Source organism: Bos mutus, chromosome 21 (genome assembly GCF_027580195.1).
Source record: "Bos mutus isolate GX-2022 chromosome 21, NWIPB_WYAK_1.1, whole genome shotgun sequence".
In the NCBI taxonomy this organism is placed as follows: Eukaryota; Metazoa; Chordata; class Mammalia; order Artiodactyla; family Bovidae; genus Bos; species Bos mutus.
This window is the reverse complement of record NC_091637.1, coordinates 22,432,519-22,452,592: the sequence shown is the minus strand read 5'-3', so window position 1 is coordinate 22,452,592 and position 20,074 is coordinate 22,432,519. Positions and strand designations below refer to the sequence as shown.

The 20,074-nt window shown below is 50.2% G+C and overlaps 2 protein-coding genes across 3 annotated transcripts; one reads left to right on the top strand and one right to left on the bottom strand.

Annotated features, from left to right (window-relative positions):
• Positions 1-4,299: 4,299 nt before the first annotated feature.
• LOC102274871 (myeloid-associated differentiation marker) lies at positions 4,300-13,238 on the bottom strand. Of its 2 annotated transcripts, none has more exons than XM_014479064.2 (2): positions 13,178-13,238; positions 4,300-8,200 (listed from the first exon to the last, which is right to left on the bottom strand). In XM_014479064.2, exon 2 carries the CDS (start codon positions 8,050-8,052, stop codon positions 7,468-7,470), a length of 585 nt encoding a protein of 194 aa, XP_014334550.2. In that variant the 5' UTR covers positions 8,053-8,200; positions 13,178-13,238; the 3' UTR covers positions 4,300-7,467. The 2 variants fall into 2 exon arrangements, with proteins under 2 accessions (XP_014334550.2, XP_070214480.1); XM_070358379.1 differs by lacking the exon at positions 13,178-13,238 and adding an exon at positions 12,753-12,891.
• A 3,300-nt stretch (positions 13,239-16,538) lies between these two features.
• Positions 16,539-17,565, top strand: LOC138984364 (myeloid-associated differentiation marker-like). The gene has a single exon (XM_070358197.1). The coding sequence runs from the start codon at positions 16,672-16,674 to the stop codon at positions 17,563-17,565; it is 894 nt and encodes a 297-aa protein (XP_070214298.1). The 5' UTR covers positions 16,539-16,671.
• The last annotated feature ends 2,509 nt before the right edge of the window (positions 17,566-20,074 follow it).

Sequence of the window (20,074 nt, the reverse complement as noted above, 5' to 3'; positions counted from 1 at the left end):
AAAAGCAAGTGCACATTTACCCCTGTAAGTCTAGGTACAGGATTTTCACATTCTTCTATTTTCCTAAATCAAATTGAAAACAACCCTGGGACCTCACTTCCCGGGAAGATGAAGGTGCCTCTCTGCTTTAGTAAAAGAACTGCCCAGGGTGGGCTCACCTGAGGGGCTCACTGTCCAAGCCTCATGGTTCTTGAGGGCAGCTGCTCCATCCCCCTGCTGGGGGTTTAGCGTCATTTGTCACAGTTCCAAGGCTGGTCCAGTCCCCTCACTGTGGAGCTCAAAGGAGAGTGTAAAGGTCCTCTGCTTAGTTCAACCCTCTCGTCATAGGGGAGGAGCAGCTGGACCCCGGGGAGGGGCAGAATGTGTCCAGAGTCACCCTGTGTGTGGCAGAGTCAGAGTCAGGACCAGGTGCCCTGTCCCCAGGCCGGCTGTCTGTCCACAGCCCCACACTGCTTGTGACAAGTGTGGTAGCAACATCCTCCAGGCTGGGATTCTGCCCCATCCACCCTCATTCTGCATAAACCTGCTCCATCCCCCTGAGGAGGCACTCACTGCTGCTGAGTCAGTTTCCTCATCTGCTAGAGGGGGGAGGGGTGCCAGAGACCCCTGGTCCCTCCCAGCCCCCCTCTTCCCGGGGCCCCTGGACTTACCAGTCTTGGAAACTCAGATGTGGAGATGGAAGCCCCTGTGCCTCCCCTGTGACCATGCTTCCTCCACTGAGAGCGGGCTGTGCAGGAGGCGTGGAGCTTGAGATGGGGCTGGTGCCACGGCACATGCTACCCTCTGGGTCCTGACACTCGCTCACCTCAGCACCTACCTGGGAGGTAAGGAGGCTTCCCTAGCTTTTCCCTCCCCTGGGGACATCCAAACCCCAGAGCCAAAGCAGGAGGTTGAGTTAATTTCCTTCGGGAAAAGTTTTCCTTTGGGAATCCTGGTTCCTGTCCTTTTGAGGAAGCCTGAAGCCCTGGAAGGAACTAGGGGCTAGGAGTCAGGGAGCCTGGGGTCACCCTCCAGGCCAGGCCACAGCAAATACACCCCAAATACATCTTATGGATGAGGGGCCTGGTGCCATTCTCTGAGTTTTAAGACATTCCATTCTTTCTTAACAGACTGCTCAATGGCACCTCACTCCAGTACTCTTGCCTGGAAAATCCCATAGATGGAGGAGCCTAGTAGGCTGCAGTCCATGGGGTCGCTAAGAGTTGGACACGACTGAGAGACTTTACTTTCACTTTCATTCATTGGAGAAGGAAATGGCAACCCACTCCAGTGTTCTTGCCTGGAGAATCCCAGGGACGGGGGAGCCTGGTGGGCTGCCGTCTATGGGGTTGCAGAGTCGGACACGACTGAAGTGACTTAGCTTAGTGACTATATAACATCCAGTTAAAAATTATCAGGGGGGTACTCTTTCTGCCCCCTTCTGATATGTATGTCAGAAGCTTTCTCTATCTCTTTTATACTTTAATAAAACTTTATTACACAAAAGCTCTGAGCTATTAAGCCTCATCTCTGGCCCCGGATTGAATTCTTCTCCTCTGGAGGCCAAGAATCCCAGCGTCTTTTCATGGATCAGCAGCAACCTATTACCAAGGGCTCTCCCTTGGTGGCCACTCACAGCCACACAGGCAGCCCCACCCAACCCAACAGCTTCCAAAGTTCATTAAAATAATAATAATAACAACAACAGAGTTCATGACCCTAAACCCTAGAGCCAGAGCAGGAGAGAACCCTGAGAGGTCAGGCTACACATCCCCACTCTCCCAGACCTGGTTCCCAGGTGGTACCACCTACATCACCTGGTTCAGTGGTACAAATGACAGGCATTGCTGTTGTCCCCTTGGAGGTGCTCAGCCCTTAGGCCAGTGGCTCATCCGTGGCTGCACAGCACAGTAGCCTGATGTAGGCAGCACTTCTCAAACGTGAAACCTGTGCCAGGCTCCTGTGTCTATGGAATTCTCCAGGCAAGAATAGTGGAGAGGATTGCCATGCCTCCTGGCAGACTACAGTCTATGGGGTTGCAATGAGTCAGACACAACCAAGCAACTAACAGTTTCATGACACCAAACTACCGTGTTTTTCACTCAGGGGGTTGGGGGGCGGGGAGGGGGGTGCTGCTTTACAACAGCAATGCCTGCTATTTGTACCACTGAACCAGGTGAGAAGCACAGGCTGATGCTCTAGAGAGACCCCAGTCAGCCCACCTGACTCTGTGTCTACCTCTGTGAGCTCAGGTCCTGTCCATCAAAGGGCTGAGGAGGGGGCTGAGGTCCCCCATAGGCAGGGTGCCCAGCACCAGGCTGGGGGTGGTGGGGACCTATGAACAGAACCATCACCCCTGTTCCTAATAAAGGCAGAGCCACCCCTGCTGCCCCTCTGGACCCCTGACCTAGCTGGGCCCCCACACACCTGGGGTTGATGCTGCAAATGCTGGGTTTTCTCACTGAGGCTGTGATAGAAGGAGGCATGGGAGGTGATGTTTGTTGAGGGGCTGCTTTGTGACTGGTTCTGGGCTCCGTGCTTCACACATGTCATCTTTCACAGTCCTCCAGTGACCCCAGCCTGGCTCCTGAGCCCCTGCTCTGTCCTCCCCAGCAGACCACTGGGAGCAACTCCTCAGAGAGCACATTTGGGACAACCCAGGAGCCCTGCTGTCACCTATGGCTCTACTCATATCTGGGCAACTCCTGCCTCAGTCGTCTCCTCTGTGAAATGGGGACAATAGTCCCGACTCCGTAGCCACCATGGAAAGAACTGGGCTCATGCTGAACTCTGCTCTAGCCTGTTCAGGCATCCGCATGGAGGTCACTGCCTCCTGCTCTTCTGCTCTCAGTTCTGAAAAGAGCAGGTCAGGGTCCACCCCAGGCAACAGGGAGAAGTGAGAGCTGTGCTTCTCAACACCCTTCGCCTTTCGGTGGTTTCTTCCCAAGCCCTTTAGCTGCCCTACTCTGCTTCTCCAGATTAGTTCCCCAGCCCCTCTTCTCACCATCCACCCCCCACCTTCTCTCTGCTCCGTTGCTTCTGCCATCCTGTCCTGGGCCAGGGGGAGAGTGTGTGTCCCCATGTTGTCCTTCATCTCAGCTCACAGAACACCTGCCCTTGTGCCCTTCTCAAGCCTTCGACATCCTGGGGACAGTCTGCTGCAGGGCAGGAGGCTCCATGAGTGACTCTGCCGTCCTGGGTGGTAGGAACCAGTCCCTGGAGACCGGGATAGACCCAGCAGGATGGCAGCGGGAGGAGAGGAAGAAGGAACAGCCTGTGGGGAGTCTCCAGTGTGTGTGAGGTGGGAGGGGAGTGCATCTGGCATGGCAGTCCTGGCTGGGATGTGCTCTCACCTGAGCCTGTGGGAAGACATTGTGCGTCCCCTCCTGCCCCGAGGGGGCTGCGTGTGAACCTAGAAATGGGGAGGATGATGAGTGTGGTCAGGACCTCTGCTCCAAGGCTCACCACCCCCAATGCCTAAGCGGTTGACCCAGGAACAAGTGAGTGACCCCAGACTGATGCTTGTCAGGACTGAGAATGCAGGCTGCACTGCACAGGTGCCTCTCAGCCCAGCTAATGGTGTCTGTGAAGAAACGCTGACCCGTGGGAACAGGTTTGGGGCTATGTCTGGACCACAGGACACCAGGTTGAGCCCTGAACCCTAGCCCACCTCCCCCCTGCCACCTGACTCCTTTCACCTGGGCCATGGACCCTGGCCTGGACGTGCCCAAGGACAGAGGAGTCGTAGTCTGGAAAGCACTGCTCGGAGGGTTGAGTCCCTGGTTTATACACACAAGGCTTTCCCCACTGAAGTTTCCAGCCAGGATAAATCCAGTGTCACTTCCACATGGTGACCTGTCACCCATCTTCACCTCATCCTCATGTCTCCATCTCAACCCTGAGTTCTTGACTGTCCAGGTTACAAGGCCCCAGTTTCTTCAATACTTTCCCCTTATGTGGAACCTGACTCCATTTCCTTCTGCCCCACCACCCACCCCAATATTGGCCTCCTCCTCCCTTCTCTGCTCACTTTAATTTAGTCACATCTGCAAAGATCTTTTTTTTTTCTCCAAATAAATAACATTCACAGGATACAGGAGTTGACAAGGTTATCTCTCCAAGAAATATTTTTCCAGCCTACCAGAGGGACTGATTGTTTTTAAGGAAATAGGTATTTTTAGACTATTTCCCAAGGAGAAATTCAATGAGAAATTCAATAAGAAATTAACAAGAGCAGAAAAGAAATTGCTAGATAAAAATGAAACTGACCTGAATCAACCTGTATGAATTTTTAGTGGACTGTTTCAGGAAAGTCGGTAGGCCAATTTTGTGTCAAAACCTTATTTTCTGTTATTCCCTTATCACCTCGATTAGCAAAAACACTGAAATATCCATGTAGATTGTGTAAAGTTCAAGTGTGGCAAGGAAACAATGTGGAAAAAGATATTTTAGGTAAATGTAAATTCATTAACTAAAGCCCAGATTGCAAATTTAAATTCTGAGAAACAGAATTTGGGGTAATAAACATCACAAGGGACAAGGAGATAGTTTTTGAATTGAGAAAGTAAACAAGAAGACATAACAAGCCCAAACATATATGCATCTAACTATACGGCCTTGGAATATATGAAGCAGGGCAGTCAGCAGAACTTTTTAAAATATGTATTTATTCATTTATTTGCCCTCATCAGGTCTTCATTGCATCACTTGGGATCTTTGGCTGTGGTGCATGGAGTCTCTAGCTGATGCACGTGGGCTCGCTAGTTATGGCATGCAGGCTTAGTTGTTTTGAGACATGTGGAATCTTACTTCCCCAACCAGGGATTGAACCCACATTCCCTGCATTGCAAGGTAGATTCTTAACCACTGGACCACCAGGGAAGTCCCCAGTAGAACTTTCTGCAATGATAGAAATATTCTATACCTGTCTTGTTCAATACAGTAGCCTCTAACAACATGTAGGTATATGGTGCTTGAAATGTGGCTGGTAGGACTGAGGACTTGCATGTTTCAATCTATTTAATTTTATTTAGTTAAAAATTAGGGGACTTCCTTGGTAGTTAAGACTCTGCACTTCCACTGCAGGGGGCACAGGTTCAGTTCCCATTTGGGGAACTAAGATCCCACATGCTGCATGGCTTGGCTAAAATAAATAAATAAATAAATAAAACAAAAGGATATGATTAAAAAAAATTAAATAGCCGCATGCATCTACTGTCCAATATACTGTACAGAAGAATTGGGTTCATGAAGTAAGTAACTCTGAAGTGATAATCACAAGTTTCTTCACATTAATAACCTTTACCCTCTTTCTCTTTATTTCCTGTTCTGACTCCAAAACAGTTGGACCATTCAGACTGTTTGATAACAAGTTAACGTATCTCCTATTTACCTAAATGATTTCATACACTGTCACCGTGATTCACATTTTATCATGCTCTGGGCATTAAAAAGTATTTTCCCCTTTGGGCCTTGTGTCAGTATTTGGATGTTCCTTTGGGTTGAAGTCAAGCAATAGTAAATGACCTTTTGCAAACTTATCATCTAGGTTCCCTTGACCCTTGGCTCCTCTCCAACTGTGACCCTCTCTTTCCCCTTACAGACACTAGCTGCCCCAGGAGAAACCTATATTTACCGTCTTTCGTTCTCTTTCTCTGTCTCCAATGCACTGGCTTTTGTCCTGAGAACTTCATAAAAAAGCTCTAAGCAAGGCTGTCAATGACTTTCAAATGGTCACATCCAGTGGACACTTTTCAGTGCTTATTTCATGTGATCTCTGCAGTATTTAACCAAAAGTTTATGTTTAAATTTCTCTTGTCTTTCATTAAAATGTTAATTTTATTTCAGTGCTTCTTAAGATTTGCCTGCCATGGAGACTACCTCCTGGGAATGCCCCCTGCTCCACCCCACCTGCCCCTGGGTGAAGATCACATGCTTCATCCCAGTCCAGGAGAGAGTGGCAGCAGTGGGGGGCCTTCCCCTGCACCTCCCTCACAACTCCACTTTCCTGGCACCTCTAGCCCTGGTGACACTAGGGTGCTGTTTTGAACACTGGTGCAGGAGGGCCACATCGCTGCCCCTCACCAACACTGCAAACAGGTGTCTTCAAGATCCTGGGGTTCTTCACCAGCTTCTTTTTTTGATTCCCTATAGAGTAGTTGGGATGGAAGGCATTCACCCCTGGCTTCCTCTAAGATACCCTCTAGGCAGCAGGTGTTTAGTGAGCCTGCAAAAATTCTGGAGCCAATCTCAAAGGGGCTGAACACCAGGTGGGGCCCTGGAATCCAGGGTCTCTGTTTTAAGACTTCTGCCCGCTGGAAATAATTAACCTCTTGAGATTTTTTTTTTTTTAATTGAAGGGAGGGCACACTGTACACCCGCCTTCCACTCAGATAATTGAGGCCCAATGCCTAGTTACCCCGGAGAAGGCAATGGCACCCCACTCCAGTACTCTTGCTTGGAAAATCCCATGGACGGAGGAGCCTGGTAGGCTGCAGTCCATGGGGTGGCAAAGAGTCGTACACGACTGCGAGACTTCACTTCCACTTTTCACTTTCATGCATTGGAGAAGGAAATGGCAACTCACTCCAGTGTTCTTGCCTGGAGAATCCCAGGGACAGGGGAGCCTGGTGGGCTGCCGTCTATGGGGTTGCACAGAGTCGGACATGACTAAAGCGACTTAGTGGCAGCAGCAGCAGCCTAGTTACCCATGCCACCCCTAAACTCACACACACACACCAACTAAGGCACTGCCAGGGGTACAGACTTGCTTTGGCAACGAGGCCCCTCCGGATGTCCAGGGTGTGAACAGCCACACAGTGAGGTGTGTGCTGTGAAGTCAGCACCTTAGGAGGTGGGAGGCGGTGGTGGGCAGAGAAGGAAGAAATCTGATCTTGATGGATCAGCAGGAAAATGGGGAGAGGAGGTCAGGACATAGGAGACCAAGGATGATCAGAAAAGGGGCAAAAGCAGAAAATGTAGAAAAGATGAGAGAAGCAAGAGAAAGACAAAACAGGGTGTGAGCAAACACATAAAACAGGACAAAGAGCATATGGAGAGAAGGAAACAGAAAAGAGAGAGAGATGAACGGGGAAGGATGTGAGAAGGGGAGCCAGGAAGATGACATCAGAGCTCAGTATAGAAACCTCCATTGACAAGAGGGCTGATCCTCAGTCCTTGACAAAACCTAGCGGGCTGAGATCACCAGGTCGGCCACATAAATCAGCAGGTTGATGGCTGTCAGGATGGCCACAGCCTGTCGATGGTCCCTGCGGCTCCAGCGGTTCCAGCGGTGGGTGAGCCTCAACATGTACAAGACCCAGAATCCCTTGGGCTTGCCCTCAATCTCCTCATCTACTGGGTAGAGCCACCAGAGAACCAAAGCAGTGGAGTAGAGGAGGACGGAGAGCAGGGTCAGCTGGACGGGCAGCCTGTACTCCCAGCTGCCCAGGTTCAGCAGCGTGGCCACAACTGCCTGGATAAAGCAGATCAATAGATGGCCAGACACCACTCATGAGCTGGCTCCTTCGGGTGCCGGGAGGTGTTGCAGATGAAGGTGAAGATGACACAGGCCACAAACATCTCCAGCACCTTCAGCACGCCCTGCGTGGTGTACACAGCGCAGGTGAGGTCTTTGAGCTTGTCGCAGTCCCACGTGCAAGACAGTTCTACACCATAAAGGAAGCACGTAATGTAGGTGAATGATAGGGCAGCGTTGACCCGGTCTATGAAAGGGTCATAAGGCAAAAACTGGTGTCTCCGGATAGACTGGACGACGAGTAGTGAGAGATAGACGTGGGCGGCGAAGCAGGCATCTGTGAGGGGCATGTGGTATGAGAAATGAAAGTGGGACTGGATATAACATAATTCAACTATGACTACGATGAGGCTTATGGGCAAAGAGAGGAACCAGATGAGCATGGCCCAGATATTTACGTCCCCGTAGCCCCTCTTCCGAAAGCCAGAAGTCACCAGCCAGAAGGCCATACAGCTGGAGAACAACTGCAGCAGGCGGAAGCAGAACCACACCAAGGCCAAGTAGTCCTGGTCTGTGGATGTGGACCTGGTGGCCATGGTGCTGTGATGGTCAGACAGGTCACGGTCACTGGTTGTGGCAGTGGTCCTCACTGAAGATCCACCAGAGAAAGATCCAGATCCGGAGATGGATTGAGTTAGATGCCTGGAAACGACCCAGGGCCCTGTGAAGGCTGAGGCTCAGGACCTGTAGAATTAGAATCAATGACTCAAGACACTTGGGTAACAGCATAGCCACTCCAGAATGATTCTCCCCACACATCACTGGTGGCTTTTTCAGGAGACTTGTTTTATCCTAAACTCACAGCTAGACTGAGGGTGGCATCAAAACTGTGTATATATTTTTATCTCTTTGTGCTGCTGCTACTGCTTCTAAATCGCTTCAGTCGTGTCCGGCTCTGTGCGACCCCATAGACGACAGCCCACCAGGCTCCCCTGTCCCTGGGATTCTCCAGGCAAGAGTACTGGATTGGGTTGCCATTTCCTTCTCCAATGCATGAAAGTGAAAAGTGAAAGTGAAGTCGCTCAGTTGTGTCTGACTCTAAGCAACCCCATGGACTGCAGCCTACCAGGCTCCTCCATCCATGGGATTTTCCAGGCAAGAGTACTGGAGTGGGGTGCCATCGCCTTCTTTGTGTTAGATACCATTATTTAAAGGAATGTAGAGTATGCTTCTCCTTTTCTACAATCACAAACCTTCATGAGTCTCAAAATTGAAAAAGAATTTAAAAAAAAAATAGTTTGGTAGCAAATTTTGACCTGAACAGACCTGAGACAATTAACAATTTTTGTTTATTTCCATGAAAGTGAATGTTTAAAAGTACAGCTGCCAAAATGAATGTGTTTGATCACAAATTGTTTTTAGACACCAGTGGGGTGTGATGTCATATAGAGTAGATGCACCGTGTTACTAGTCGGAAGCAGAATGTTTCTGAATTCAGAAGCATATCTGTCCCAAAGGGACTTCAGAAAAAAGATTATGGATTGTAGTCTTTTGGAGGATGTGTCCCGGCCTGTCCTCCCTGCAGCATCACTAGAAGGAGCTGCCATCTGAGGGGACACAGCTTCAACCACAGAAGGGCAGTTTCAGGGGTGAACAGGGAGGAGCCATGAGGTAAGAGCAAGGCCGTGGGAACAGAATGACATGGGAAGTAGGGACTGTTGTGAATCCCCTCCACCCATTTTTGTCTCAACCTGTGACTCTTCCCCACTGGGGAGGGGATATCTCAACCCAGCGTGACTCCAAGGACGAGTGTCTTGGAGAAATCACAGAACAAATTAACATAATGTTTGGCTCATAAGCTCCAAAGCAGCCATCCATGCGCCAGTCTGGAAAGATCTAGGAGTAGTCCTACCTGTGTGGGTTTTCCTGGCCTGGAAGACTGGTTAGCAGCTTCCAAGCAGGGAAGAAGGGATTGGAAATGAACAAGGATGCTGTGTCTGATGCTGATGGGGAGTCTTCCAGGGCATCTCAGGGAGGGACTTAGGATGGATGGATGATCACCCCCTTTTAAGGGCAGGAGCTGAAAGAGGAGGCCCCTGCAGGACCCCTGGGAGGGGCCAGCCCTGAGAATGCTCCCGGGACTTGGGGGGAGGGGGTGCGGGGGGCAGAGTGGAGATGACTGGGGGGATCCCAGGGTCCCAGTGGCGCTGAGGCAGCCCAGTAGGGGTCTTCTGACCCAGAAGGGATGCAGGCATGGAGCCAACCTTCCCATGGAGGAGGGGCCTGGCCCCGAACTGAGACAGAACAGGGACCTGAAGGGGTTTCAGGGCTGTGACAGGGACACGTGGCCAGAGTGGCAGGGACCCTGGAGACCACGGAATTGCCCAGGTCACCTGCCCAAGACAGTCCCGCCAGCCAGGGATGCAGTCCTGCTCACACAGGGGCTCCTCCAGGGTCCAGTGTTGGGGAAGTGTGCCTCTCCCTGCCCGCCCCCTCCTCAGGGACAGCTGCCCTGTTTCCAAGGGACTATTTGCTGAGAGGCCCCCAGGGCGGAAGGGCCAGCACCCTGAGCCCCAGCCAGCTTCCTGCCATCAGGGGCCTTGTCACTTTGCTGATAATAAACCCTGGGACAAGCTGAGGCTAGAAAGAGAAACACAAAACAAAGCCTGAGAACCTCCCTGGACTCACAAAGCTCCTTGAGCCCCAATCACCAGTGGAGCCCTGGAGCCTGCTGGCCTCCCAGTGGGCACTGCCAAGGGTGGGGAGGGGCACTGGCGTGAGGAATGCTGGGGGTGTCATGCTCTCTGTACCCCAGTTTGATCCTGGCTTAATTACCTGAACTCACCCTGAGATTCCACCTAAGACTAAATGACAACTTTGGATCCTTCTCATGTCACAGAGGGAGGGCTTGGGGAAGGAGAGGATGAGGTTCTTGCTGTGTGACCCTGGGTCAGGCCTGTGCCCTCTCTGGGCCTCAGTTCCCCGACCTGGAAATCAGCAGCTTTGCCTGAGTCTCCCCAGCAGCCCCTCCTCCACTCTAATCTGTGATCCTGGACATGGTGCCCCCGTTGGAGTACAGCCTGGATGTGGCTGAGCCTTGCCTGCCCAGCAGCCAGACGTGTGGACTGGAAGACAGGGAACCAGGAAGGTCATGGTCAGGACAGAGGAAGGAGGAGGAGGTGCCAGAAGGGCCAGAGGTGCCAGAAGGTAGAGGGGAGAGATTGTGGGAGATCCCTCAGAGCTGGATGAACCTGGGCAAGTTACTCACCAGAGCCTTAGTTTCGCCGTCTGTGCAGGGGGCTTTAGTATCTACTTTACATTAATTAAATGTATGGAAGCATGTGAAGGGCTTATCAGAGCCCTGGTGCATGGCACACTCAACCCATGCCATTTACCTGTCCCCCTCCCCCTCACAAAGGACCCAGAAGGCCCTGGCCCCACTCTGGACATCAGCATATGCAGCTTGATTTGCTGCAGATCAGGGGCTGCAAACCAGCTTGGACTGGAGGTGGTCCAGGGATGTGTTTGGTTTCCCTTCAGAAAGCGATGGTAGAGAATCAACATTATTTTTTTCCTCAAGTGTTTGGTAGCTGCACAGTGCTCCAATTTCACATGAAAATCCAGATTTCCAGCTCCTTTTCAATCCTCAGGAGATCCAGTTTCACTGGGCTGCATTCCCTAAAAAGGGGGTCACTGGAGCTGAGCAGCTGCTGTCTCCTTTATATTGTTTTCATTCTCCGTTTAATTTTCTATATTTTCTTTTTCTCATGTATAACTGAACTGACAAAAATTAGGACTATGATCATCTCCCATGTGCCTGTTTCCCCTCTTGGGTGTGGCCAGGCTTCCTGCCTGCTCACAGAAGCATCTGCCCCTCCATTCAGGGAGCATCCATGTCCTCAACCTCATGTACAGCCTTCAGCGCATTTCACATGCTCTGACATCACATTTGGACATGTGTGTACATATATGCACACAAGTTTATAAGGCATATCTGTATATCTTTTTCAGTTTTATACACATGAGACCGTGTCATGCACATGGCATCTTGCTTTTTCACCACCCTTTTGAGGTGCAGCTGGTCCTTTCCAGGGGCCCTAGTCCTCTCCATCCCCTTTACTTATTTCCTTCCCTCCTGGCTCCTGCGGGTGTTTGGACTGACCTGCCTTCTCTAGATCAGTTGACCCTCCCCTGTGAGTCTCAGACACTGGGGGACACAGGATATGACCAGGGGTCCTGGGATCCACATGACCACCATGCTCTAGAGTAGGAGGTCAGCAAGCTTTTCTGAAAACTTAAAAAAAAAAAATATGACAAAGAATTTATTTTTCATTTCTGGAAATTCATCTTGAATATCTAGGGCTACTGCAGCAAATCATCACAAGCCTGATGGCTTAAAACAGCAGTGTATTCTCTCACAGTTCTGGAGGTCAGAGTTTTGAAACAAGGTATCAGCAGGGCTGCTCTGTCTCTGATGCCCCAGGGAAGGGTCCCTCTTTGCCTCTTTTAGCTTCTGGAAGCCCCTTAGCCATGTTACCCAACTCGGGCTTGTCTGCTTATCCCTCAGGAAGCCAAACATTGAGACACCAGTGTCGGGAACAAGGTGCTGCACCCCCACTGTGAACCCGATCATCGCCCATGTCTGTGCATCAGCCTACAACCGGGGGCGGGGTCGGAAAAAATACTAATGAACGTTTCTACCATTTTTCCTGGATCACCTGTGTACGGAGGACTGGTGTTTTTATGGTTTAGTAGGTTTGAGGTGGAAAACAAAGTCCAATGATGGCCAACTGGCTGTCCTCTCGCACTCAGACCTCCTGCAGAGAACTGTCTTGTTGGAAATCTACCCTCTCCCTCCCCCTCCCCCTGTAGTGGACACACCCTGACCAAACCGAGTGTCCTGTCAGGTCTTAAAGGAAGAAACTATTTCAGATCCTTTTTTTCTCATGCTGGGCAGGGGGTGGGGTGGGGGGTGCCCCAGGTTAGAACTCCCCTGGTGTTAGAACAATAGAACTCTTCTTCCGTCCAGAGACTGGGGGAAGGGAGCGCAGACCTAGGCAGCCCCTGCCTGGAGCATTAGGATAGGAACCACAGAGGTGGGGGAAATTCAGATCCATAAGAAGCTGATCCCCTCTTTTCCCTCCCTCGCCTGCAAAGGGGGCAGGCTTTTCACAGTTTAGTTTCCCTTTTGCCTTTAATTTAGTGCCCTTATTGGAAGAATTTTGCCTTTCAGTGCCCTGTTACTGTTACTATGGAGTAACAGGAAGGCCTGCACATGGAGTTCCCTCCCACTTACCAGATCTTTGACAAATTAGTTCTAAGTCCAAATAGTGGAGGAATTTAGAGACCCATTCAGGGGCCACCATTCTTCAGAATCGAAAGCAAACTGGGCCAGTCTGTATTGCAATTAAAAAAAAGACTTTTTTAAAACAAGGTCATAGCTCTAGTTTTGCCAACCTGTCAGGAAGTGTCCAGTGGACTTCTACAAAGTCTAGAAGTCCACTGGATGGATGTAGGCCCCCCGACTTCACTTCACCCACTCCCCTGGAACAGATTACAAACAAACATGCAAATTCCTCTTGGGTAGAGACTGGTACAGAGTCACAGAAAAGCCAGGTCCCACTCCTGTTCTGTCCAAATTGACCCCAAAGTTCCAAAGGGCAAAGAATATTCCCAAACAGGTGGGAAGGGGGCTTCCAAGGTACACACCCCTCTACTCACTCAGTCAACAGCTCCGCAGTTCCTTCAGAGGCCGGTTTCCTTCTCTCAACAGAAAGTGAAAGCAGGCTGTGAGGAAGTGTTAGGGGAAGCACGCTGACTGAAACCGCCCACCCTGGCCAGGCACTACCCACCCTGGCCAGGCACCATAGTAACCATTTCCGTGAGTTGTTTTACGACAGGAAGTCCTGGTAAGGAACAGGAAACTAATAAGCCTCCATCAACCAGAAGAGTTCGGGAAAGGTCAAAAGGAGGCACCACCTGTCCGACCACCTCCCAGAATCCTTCTCTCTGGCATCCGTCTTGCCTGAACAAGGCACCACCAGGAAGGACTCTGAGTCAGAATGATTGGCTAAAGACCACCCGGAAACTAATCCCATCACCCTAAAACCCGAGACGGCGAGCCATGTGACAGAGCAGTTCTGGGTTCCCTTACCCTCCTGCTCTCCACCCGGGTGCCCTTTCCCAATAAAATCTCTTGCTTTGTCAGCGCATGTGTCTCCTCAGACAATTCATTTCCAACTGTTACACAAGAGCCCAGTTTCGGGCCCTGGAAGGGGTCCGCCTTCCTGCAACAGAAGGACTCGGGAGGGACAGGGCAAGTTCGGAAACTAACACATTTGGCAGCTACTGGCACATCCCTGTAGATCCTCGCTGGGAGCAACTGGCACCTCGACCTTCTCAGAGGCACCACCCTTGTCGCCCCCGGAGGAGGGGGAGGGGCCGGAGCCCCAGGGACATGACTGCTGCCTGGATGGCCAACATTGTCACCCAGCTCAGAATAAGAACTCAGTATTGAGAAACAGGTGTTGAGTAAAAGAAAAGTAGCTTTATTTTAAGGAAGATGCAACCGGGGGAGAAGGCAGACCACTGTGCAAAAGAACCAGCTCGCAGCACTCCAAGGTTGACCCGGAATTTATACAAGGAGGGAAACAGGAAAGGGATGCAGGCTGTAGGCTGCATTGCTGGAGGTGCTCTGTGCTTCTATTTTTAGAGACTTTACATTAACCACGAGACACCTTTCTGGCTTTTAAACTTGAGTGTGGTCCTTACATTGTCCAGATCAGTGGGTCATTATTCTACAGGTCACTGGTCATATATTTCTAGAGAAAGAAGAACTAAGATAGAAACAGACAAAAACAGGCAGATCCACACAGTCCATTTTTTGGACTGATCAAACAGATCAATACAGATAAAAACAGTCCATCAAACTCTGGAGCTGTGTTTAACTATTCATAAGACTTTGGCTGTAAAACAAGCAAGGTTTTAACTCTGTTGATAGTGTCTGACCATCACCATCACTATGGCAGGAAGTTGCTGGGGATCAGGGTGCTGGCCCTTCAGCCCTGGGGGCATCTCAGCAAATAGTCCCTTGGAAACAGGGCAGCTGTCCCTGAGGAGGGGGCAGGCTGGGAGAGGCCCCACCCCCCGACACACTGGACCCTAGAGGAGCCCCCGTGTGAGGCAGGACTGCAGCCCTGTCTTGGGCAGGTGACCTGGGAAATTCCATGGTCTCCAGGGTCCCTGCCACTCTGGCCACGTGTCCCTGTCACAGCCCTGAAACCCCTTCAGGCCCCTGTTCTCCTCTCTCAGTTCCAGTCCAGGTCCCTCCTCCATGTGGGGAAGGTTGGCTCCATGCCTGCATCTCTTCTGGGTCAGAAGACACCTACTGGGCTGCCCCAGGGCCACTGGCCCCCCAGTCATCTCCACTCTGCCCCCTACCCCCACCCCAGTCCCAGGTGCAACCTCAAGGCTGTCACCTCTTAGGGGTCCTGCAGGGGCCTCTTTCAGCTTCTGCCCTTAAAAGAGGGCCGATCATCTGTCAATCCCCACCCTGTCCCTGGGATGCCCTGAAAGGCCCCCCATCAGAATCAGACACAGCATCCTTGTTCATTTCTAATCCCTTCTTCCCAGCTTGGAAGCTGCTAAGCAGTCTCCCAGGCCAGGAGAATCCTCACTCAGGTAGGAGTACTTCTAGATCTTTTCAGACTCACATCCGGATGGCAGTTTTGCAGTTTAAGAGTCAGACATTATATTAATTTGTTCTGTGTTTCTTCAAAGACGTTCCACTTTGGAGTCATGCTGGGTTGGGGGGCTCCCCTCCTCAATGGGGAAGAGTCACATGTGAAGGCAAAATTGAGGGAGGGGATTCACAGCAGTCCCTACTTCCCATGTCATCTCATGTCCCCACGGCCTTGCTCTCACCCCAGGGCTCCTCCTGTTCACCCCTGAGGCTGCCCTCCTACAGGTGGGGCTGCATCCCCTCAGATGGCAGCTCCTTCTAGTGATGCTGCAGGGAGGACAGGCCGGGACACTGTGTCTTAGTTTGCTGTGGAAGGAGGCCGTGGCCCTGAAGGCATGTCCTGGGTCGCAGAGCCCTGAGGCTTGGTCCTGGCCTCCCACCCACGAGCCCTGCTGACATGTGGGCTATAGAGTGAAGTGCTCAAACCACAGCTTTGGCATTGCTATCTGGGTTCCCACTCCTCAGCTTTTAACCTCAGGGAAGTCACTTGAGTCCTCCAGCCTTAGTTTTCTCATTTGTAAAATGGGGTTAGCAGTATAATCTACAGTCTCTTTTCTACAGTCTCAATTCTGGAGTCAGAGTTGAGATATGCTCCAGAATTCAGAGATTTTTAGCACTAGACAGATAACCTGGTGCATCCACTGTATATGACATAACACTGAAAGCTCTTTGCAATTAAACACATTAGTATTTGTGCAACTGCCTAAATTGAACTTTCACACTAAGTGAAATAAATGCATGCATGCTTGCTAAGTTGCTTCAGTCGTGTTCGCTTCTTTGTGATGCTACGGACTATAGCCGCCCAGGCTCCTCTGTCCATAGGATTCTCCAGGCAAGAATACTGGAGTGGGTTGTCATGCTCTCCTCCAGGGGATCTTCCCAACCCCGGGATCGAATCTGCGTCTCCTGAGGCTCCTGCATTGCAGGCAGATTCTTTACCCTTGAGCTACGGGGGAAACCCCAAGTGAAATAAATAAAGATCATTAATTGTCTCATGTATGTTTAGGTCAAATGCTTTTACCAAATGAATTATTTAATACTTTAATTTTCAGAGCCTGAAAGGCTTGGGATGTCAGATAAAGCCCATCCTACTCTGTGTTCCTGTAGATAATGACACAGTTTAAAGGGCAAAAATATGTTCATGGTTTGAAGCCAGACCCAACCCAGCTGGGAGTTTTGGGATAAGACAAGTCTCCTGACAAGGCCAAGGCTGATGGGTGGTGAGAACTCTTCTGGAGCGGCTGTGCTGTTACTCGAGTGTCTGAGCCATTGGTTCCAACTCCACAGATCCCGAGCCTCAGCCGTCACAGGGCCCTGAGCCTTTCCCTGGCAATTGACTTAATCAGCCTCTGAAGCTGGATCTTTCTCTGGCGGGTCCTCAGCCACGACCACTCTCATACTGAAGGTGAAGGTGACCTGCATGACCATCGTGACCTCCATGTAATCATCCTGAGGCCTGGACTTCTGGGCCATCATGGGCTACTTCCTGCGAACACTGCAGCTGCTCTCCACCTGCGTGGCCATCTCACTAGTGGGCAGCCTGGACAGCTGGACGGTGCCCACAAGTACCTGGTCCTTTGTTATCTTGTGCTTCTGCTTCGTGGTGACCTTCATCATCCTCATAATCGAATCACTGGCGCTTCATTACTGCTTCCCCTTCTCCTGGGGGGACTTTCTCCTCTGCCATGCCTGCTACCTCGCCCTCTTCTGCCTCTTGGTCTCCATCATTTACCCCGCTACCTATGTCCAGTTTTTGTTTTACACCCCCTCCTGGGACCACGCCATCGCTGCTACTGCGTTCTGCTTCATTTCTACTGTGTCTTATGCCACCGAAGCAATCTGGATCCTGGGCTGGCCCCAGACAGGTGATTTCACTGGCTATACAGGCAGCTTGCCATTCCTCCTCAAGATGCTAGAGACACTGGTGGCCTGTGTCATCTTACCCTTCATCAGCAATCCCTACCTGTACATGGACCACCCATTGCTGGTGTCGTGCGTGGCCGTGTACTCCATCTGCTTCATCCTGGGGATCGTGACCATCCTGTTGAACCTGGCTAACTATGAGAACTGGCTACCGATCTCCTCCTCCGTGTTCCATCTGGTGCTGAGCCTGCTGTCTGTCCTTCTCTACATTGGTGCTCTGGTCCTCTGGCCACTCTACCAATTTGATGAAAAGTTTGGTGGGCAGCCTGAGAGGTCCAGGGATGTGAGCTGTCAACATAGACTTACCAACTATGTATGCGTCTGGGACCAGCGACTGGCCGTGACCATCCTGACAGCCATCAACCTGCTGATTTACGTGGCCGACCTGGTGTACTGGGCTTGCCAGGTTTCTGTAGGGACTGAGGACCAGCCCGGGGACTCCTGATCACCTCTGCTCACAGGAGGTATCTTTACCAAGCTGTGACATCCTCTTCCTGGCTCCCTCTCTCTCTCCTCACATCCTTCCCCATTTATCTCACTCTCCTTTCTGTTCCCTTCCCCTCTTCTGCTCTGTCTCCCTCCTGTTTTCTCTGGTTTTCCACATTCTGTTTTGCCTCTTTCTCTTGCTTCTCTCATCTTTTCTACATTTTTTACTTTTTGTCCCTTTTCTGGTCATCCTTGGTTTTCTCATCTCCTGTGTCCTGACTACCTCTCCCCATTTTCCTTCTTCTGATCCATCAGGACCTGAGACCCCTTCCTTCTCTGCCCACCGTCCCCTCCTGCCTCCTAAGGTGCTGACTCCACAGCACACAGCCCTCTGTGCAGCTGTTCACACCCTGGGCCTCTGGAGGGGCCTCATTGCCAAAGTGTGTCTGTCCCCCTGGGGGTGCCTTAGTTAGTGTGTGGGGTGGATTTGGGGTGTGATTGGTAGCTAAGGATCAGGCCTCACTTCAACCTCATGGAGGGGGTGGTACACTGCACCTTTCCTTTAAGTTAAAAAAAATAAAGCTCTGAAGATCAATAATTTCCCTTAGGCAGGAGTGCTAATGCAGAGACTTGGATCCCTAGGCCCTCCTTGGGGCTCCGTCCCACCTGAGATTGGCTCTGGAATTTTTACTGACTTACCAAAACCCACTGTCTATAGGCCTGTGGACAAAAAAATATTGTGAATCATTTCTGCAAACAATCAAGCCTTCAGCCACTGCAGTAGCCCCCACATGGGGCAGCCCGAGGGGAATTCACGATGGAGAAAGACAGGGCACTGGCTGTAGATCGTTACGATGCATAAGAAAGGAATGATTCTAATGCACTCAGAATCCTGCACCTTCTGGTCCTGAGAAAAACACTAAACCTCGAGATGTCTGTTTCTGTGATTAGGGATAATCCTTTGATGTTTGACCACATGTTTCCTTTCTTTTTTTTTTCAGCAAAAACTCCCATGTATCCTGGCCCCCTCTCACCTCTTTGGAACAGTTGTGCAGCGTGATCTGTGAGGTGTCTCCCAAGCTATAGTCTCCAGTGAGGTCTCCAAATAGAACATAACTCACAACTTAGATTGTGAGGTTTCTTGTTTTTTCATTTCCCTTCAGTTAGCAGTTTTGGTGACTGATGAAGGAGGAACCCAGAGCAGACTTCTCCTAACTCTACAAGGCACTGGAGGTTGGGTACCTTTTGTGCCCATCTGCCTCCTCAGAGCGTCCAGATGACTATGGGGGAGGTTATTGGATCGCCTGTTATTGGGTGATGATGCAAAGTTTGATTTGGCGCTATTAAACTCTTCCCTGGAGGGGTAGGTGATCCTCGGCACTTAGTTCAAGAAGCAGTACCTGGGCTATTCTCAGGAGAAAGACACTAGGAAGATTTTGCTCAGTGGAAACACACTGAGTGAAATGAAATGAAATCCATATTTTAATGGCAAGAGGAGAAAAGATTAAATATAAAATTTTCCTTTCCCTGTTTGGGCCTCCTCCCTCCCCTCATTGGGTATTGTGCATCTGCATTAACCACGCCTCCTAAGTAGATAACATTCCTTCTTTATCATATCAAGGATCACAGCTTCTTAGGAAATAAACTTTCTTCTCCTAAGGGGGCCACAATGACCTGTACGTACCACACACTTTGTTGAGCTGATCTGGATCATGTTAAGTGTCAGTAATACCTCGCTTGATGGATAACCGTTTGTCCCAAAAGTATAACTGTGCTTTGACCTCCTGGGTAGAACATTTGCAGAGTGTTCTGAAAGACTGTCTCCTAGGTTATAATTCCCAGACTGGCCCAAATAAAATTTTCCACTTGTTTCTTAGACTGTCTGTCAATTAATTTTTTTCATCACAATGGGTTATTTTCAGATGAAAGACACAGAGAAGTGCCTACAGAATTATATCTACAATGTCTTGCTTAATTGGAAATTAAAGGAAACATCACCCCAAAATGGCCGAATTGGTGTTCACTGGACTTTGCAAAATTAATTAGTTTTGCATGTGCAGCAAGAAGAACCAGCTTGATAAAATATCTTTTTGGAATTCTGACCCTAAAGGATCAAAAGCCCTTTAGAGGGATCTTGCATTTCTCTTCCTGCATCTTTGATATGTAAACATACCTGATCTTCTGAGGCTTTTTTCCCCCTGTATATTAAGAGTTTCCTATATTTTAAGAGTCTCTACCATCCAGAAGGAGCACATGGCAGCCAGTCAAATAGATTAGAATTTTAAGGAGATTTTTTGGTCTGGCTGTGTCACTCGTAGCCCATAAGTGCCCTTTGTCACTTTCACCGGTGAGGTATAGGTATCTGCCTATACAATGAAAGCCCTTTACTTTTTTAGACTATTTTTGAAAGAAAGCTTTCTAGGTCTTGTGAAGGCTCTGTCCTCTTTTTGGGGCACCTCTTGTATCTTCTTGGTTTGAGTCACTATCAAAATTACTACTCATCAATGGCCAAACGACAACAGATTTTA

Bases quoted from the DNA above. Each gene is read 5' to 3' on its own strand.
- LOC138984364 (XM_070358197.1), top strand. From the start codon at position 16,672: ATGGGCTACTTCCTGCGAACACTGCAGCTGCTCTCCACCTGCGTGGCC.
- LOC102274871 (XM_014479064.2), bottom strand. From the start codon at position 8,052: ATGGCCACCAGGTCCACATCCACAGACCAGGACTACTTGGCCTTGGTG.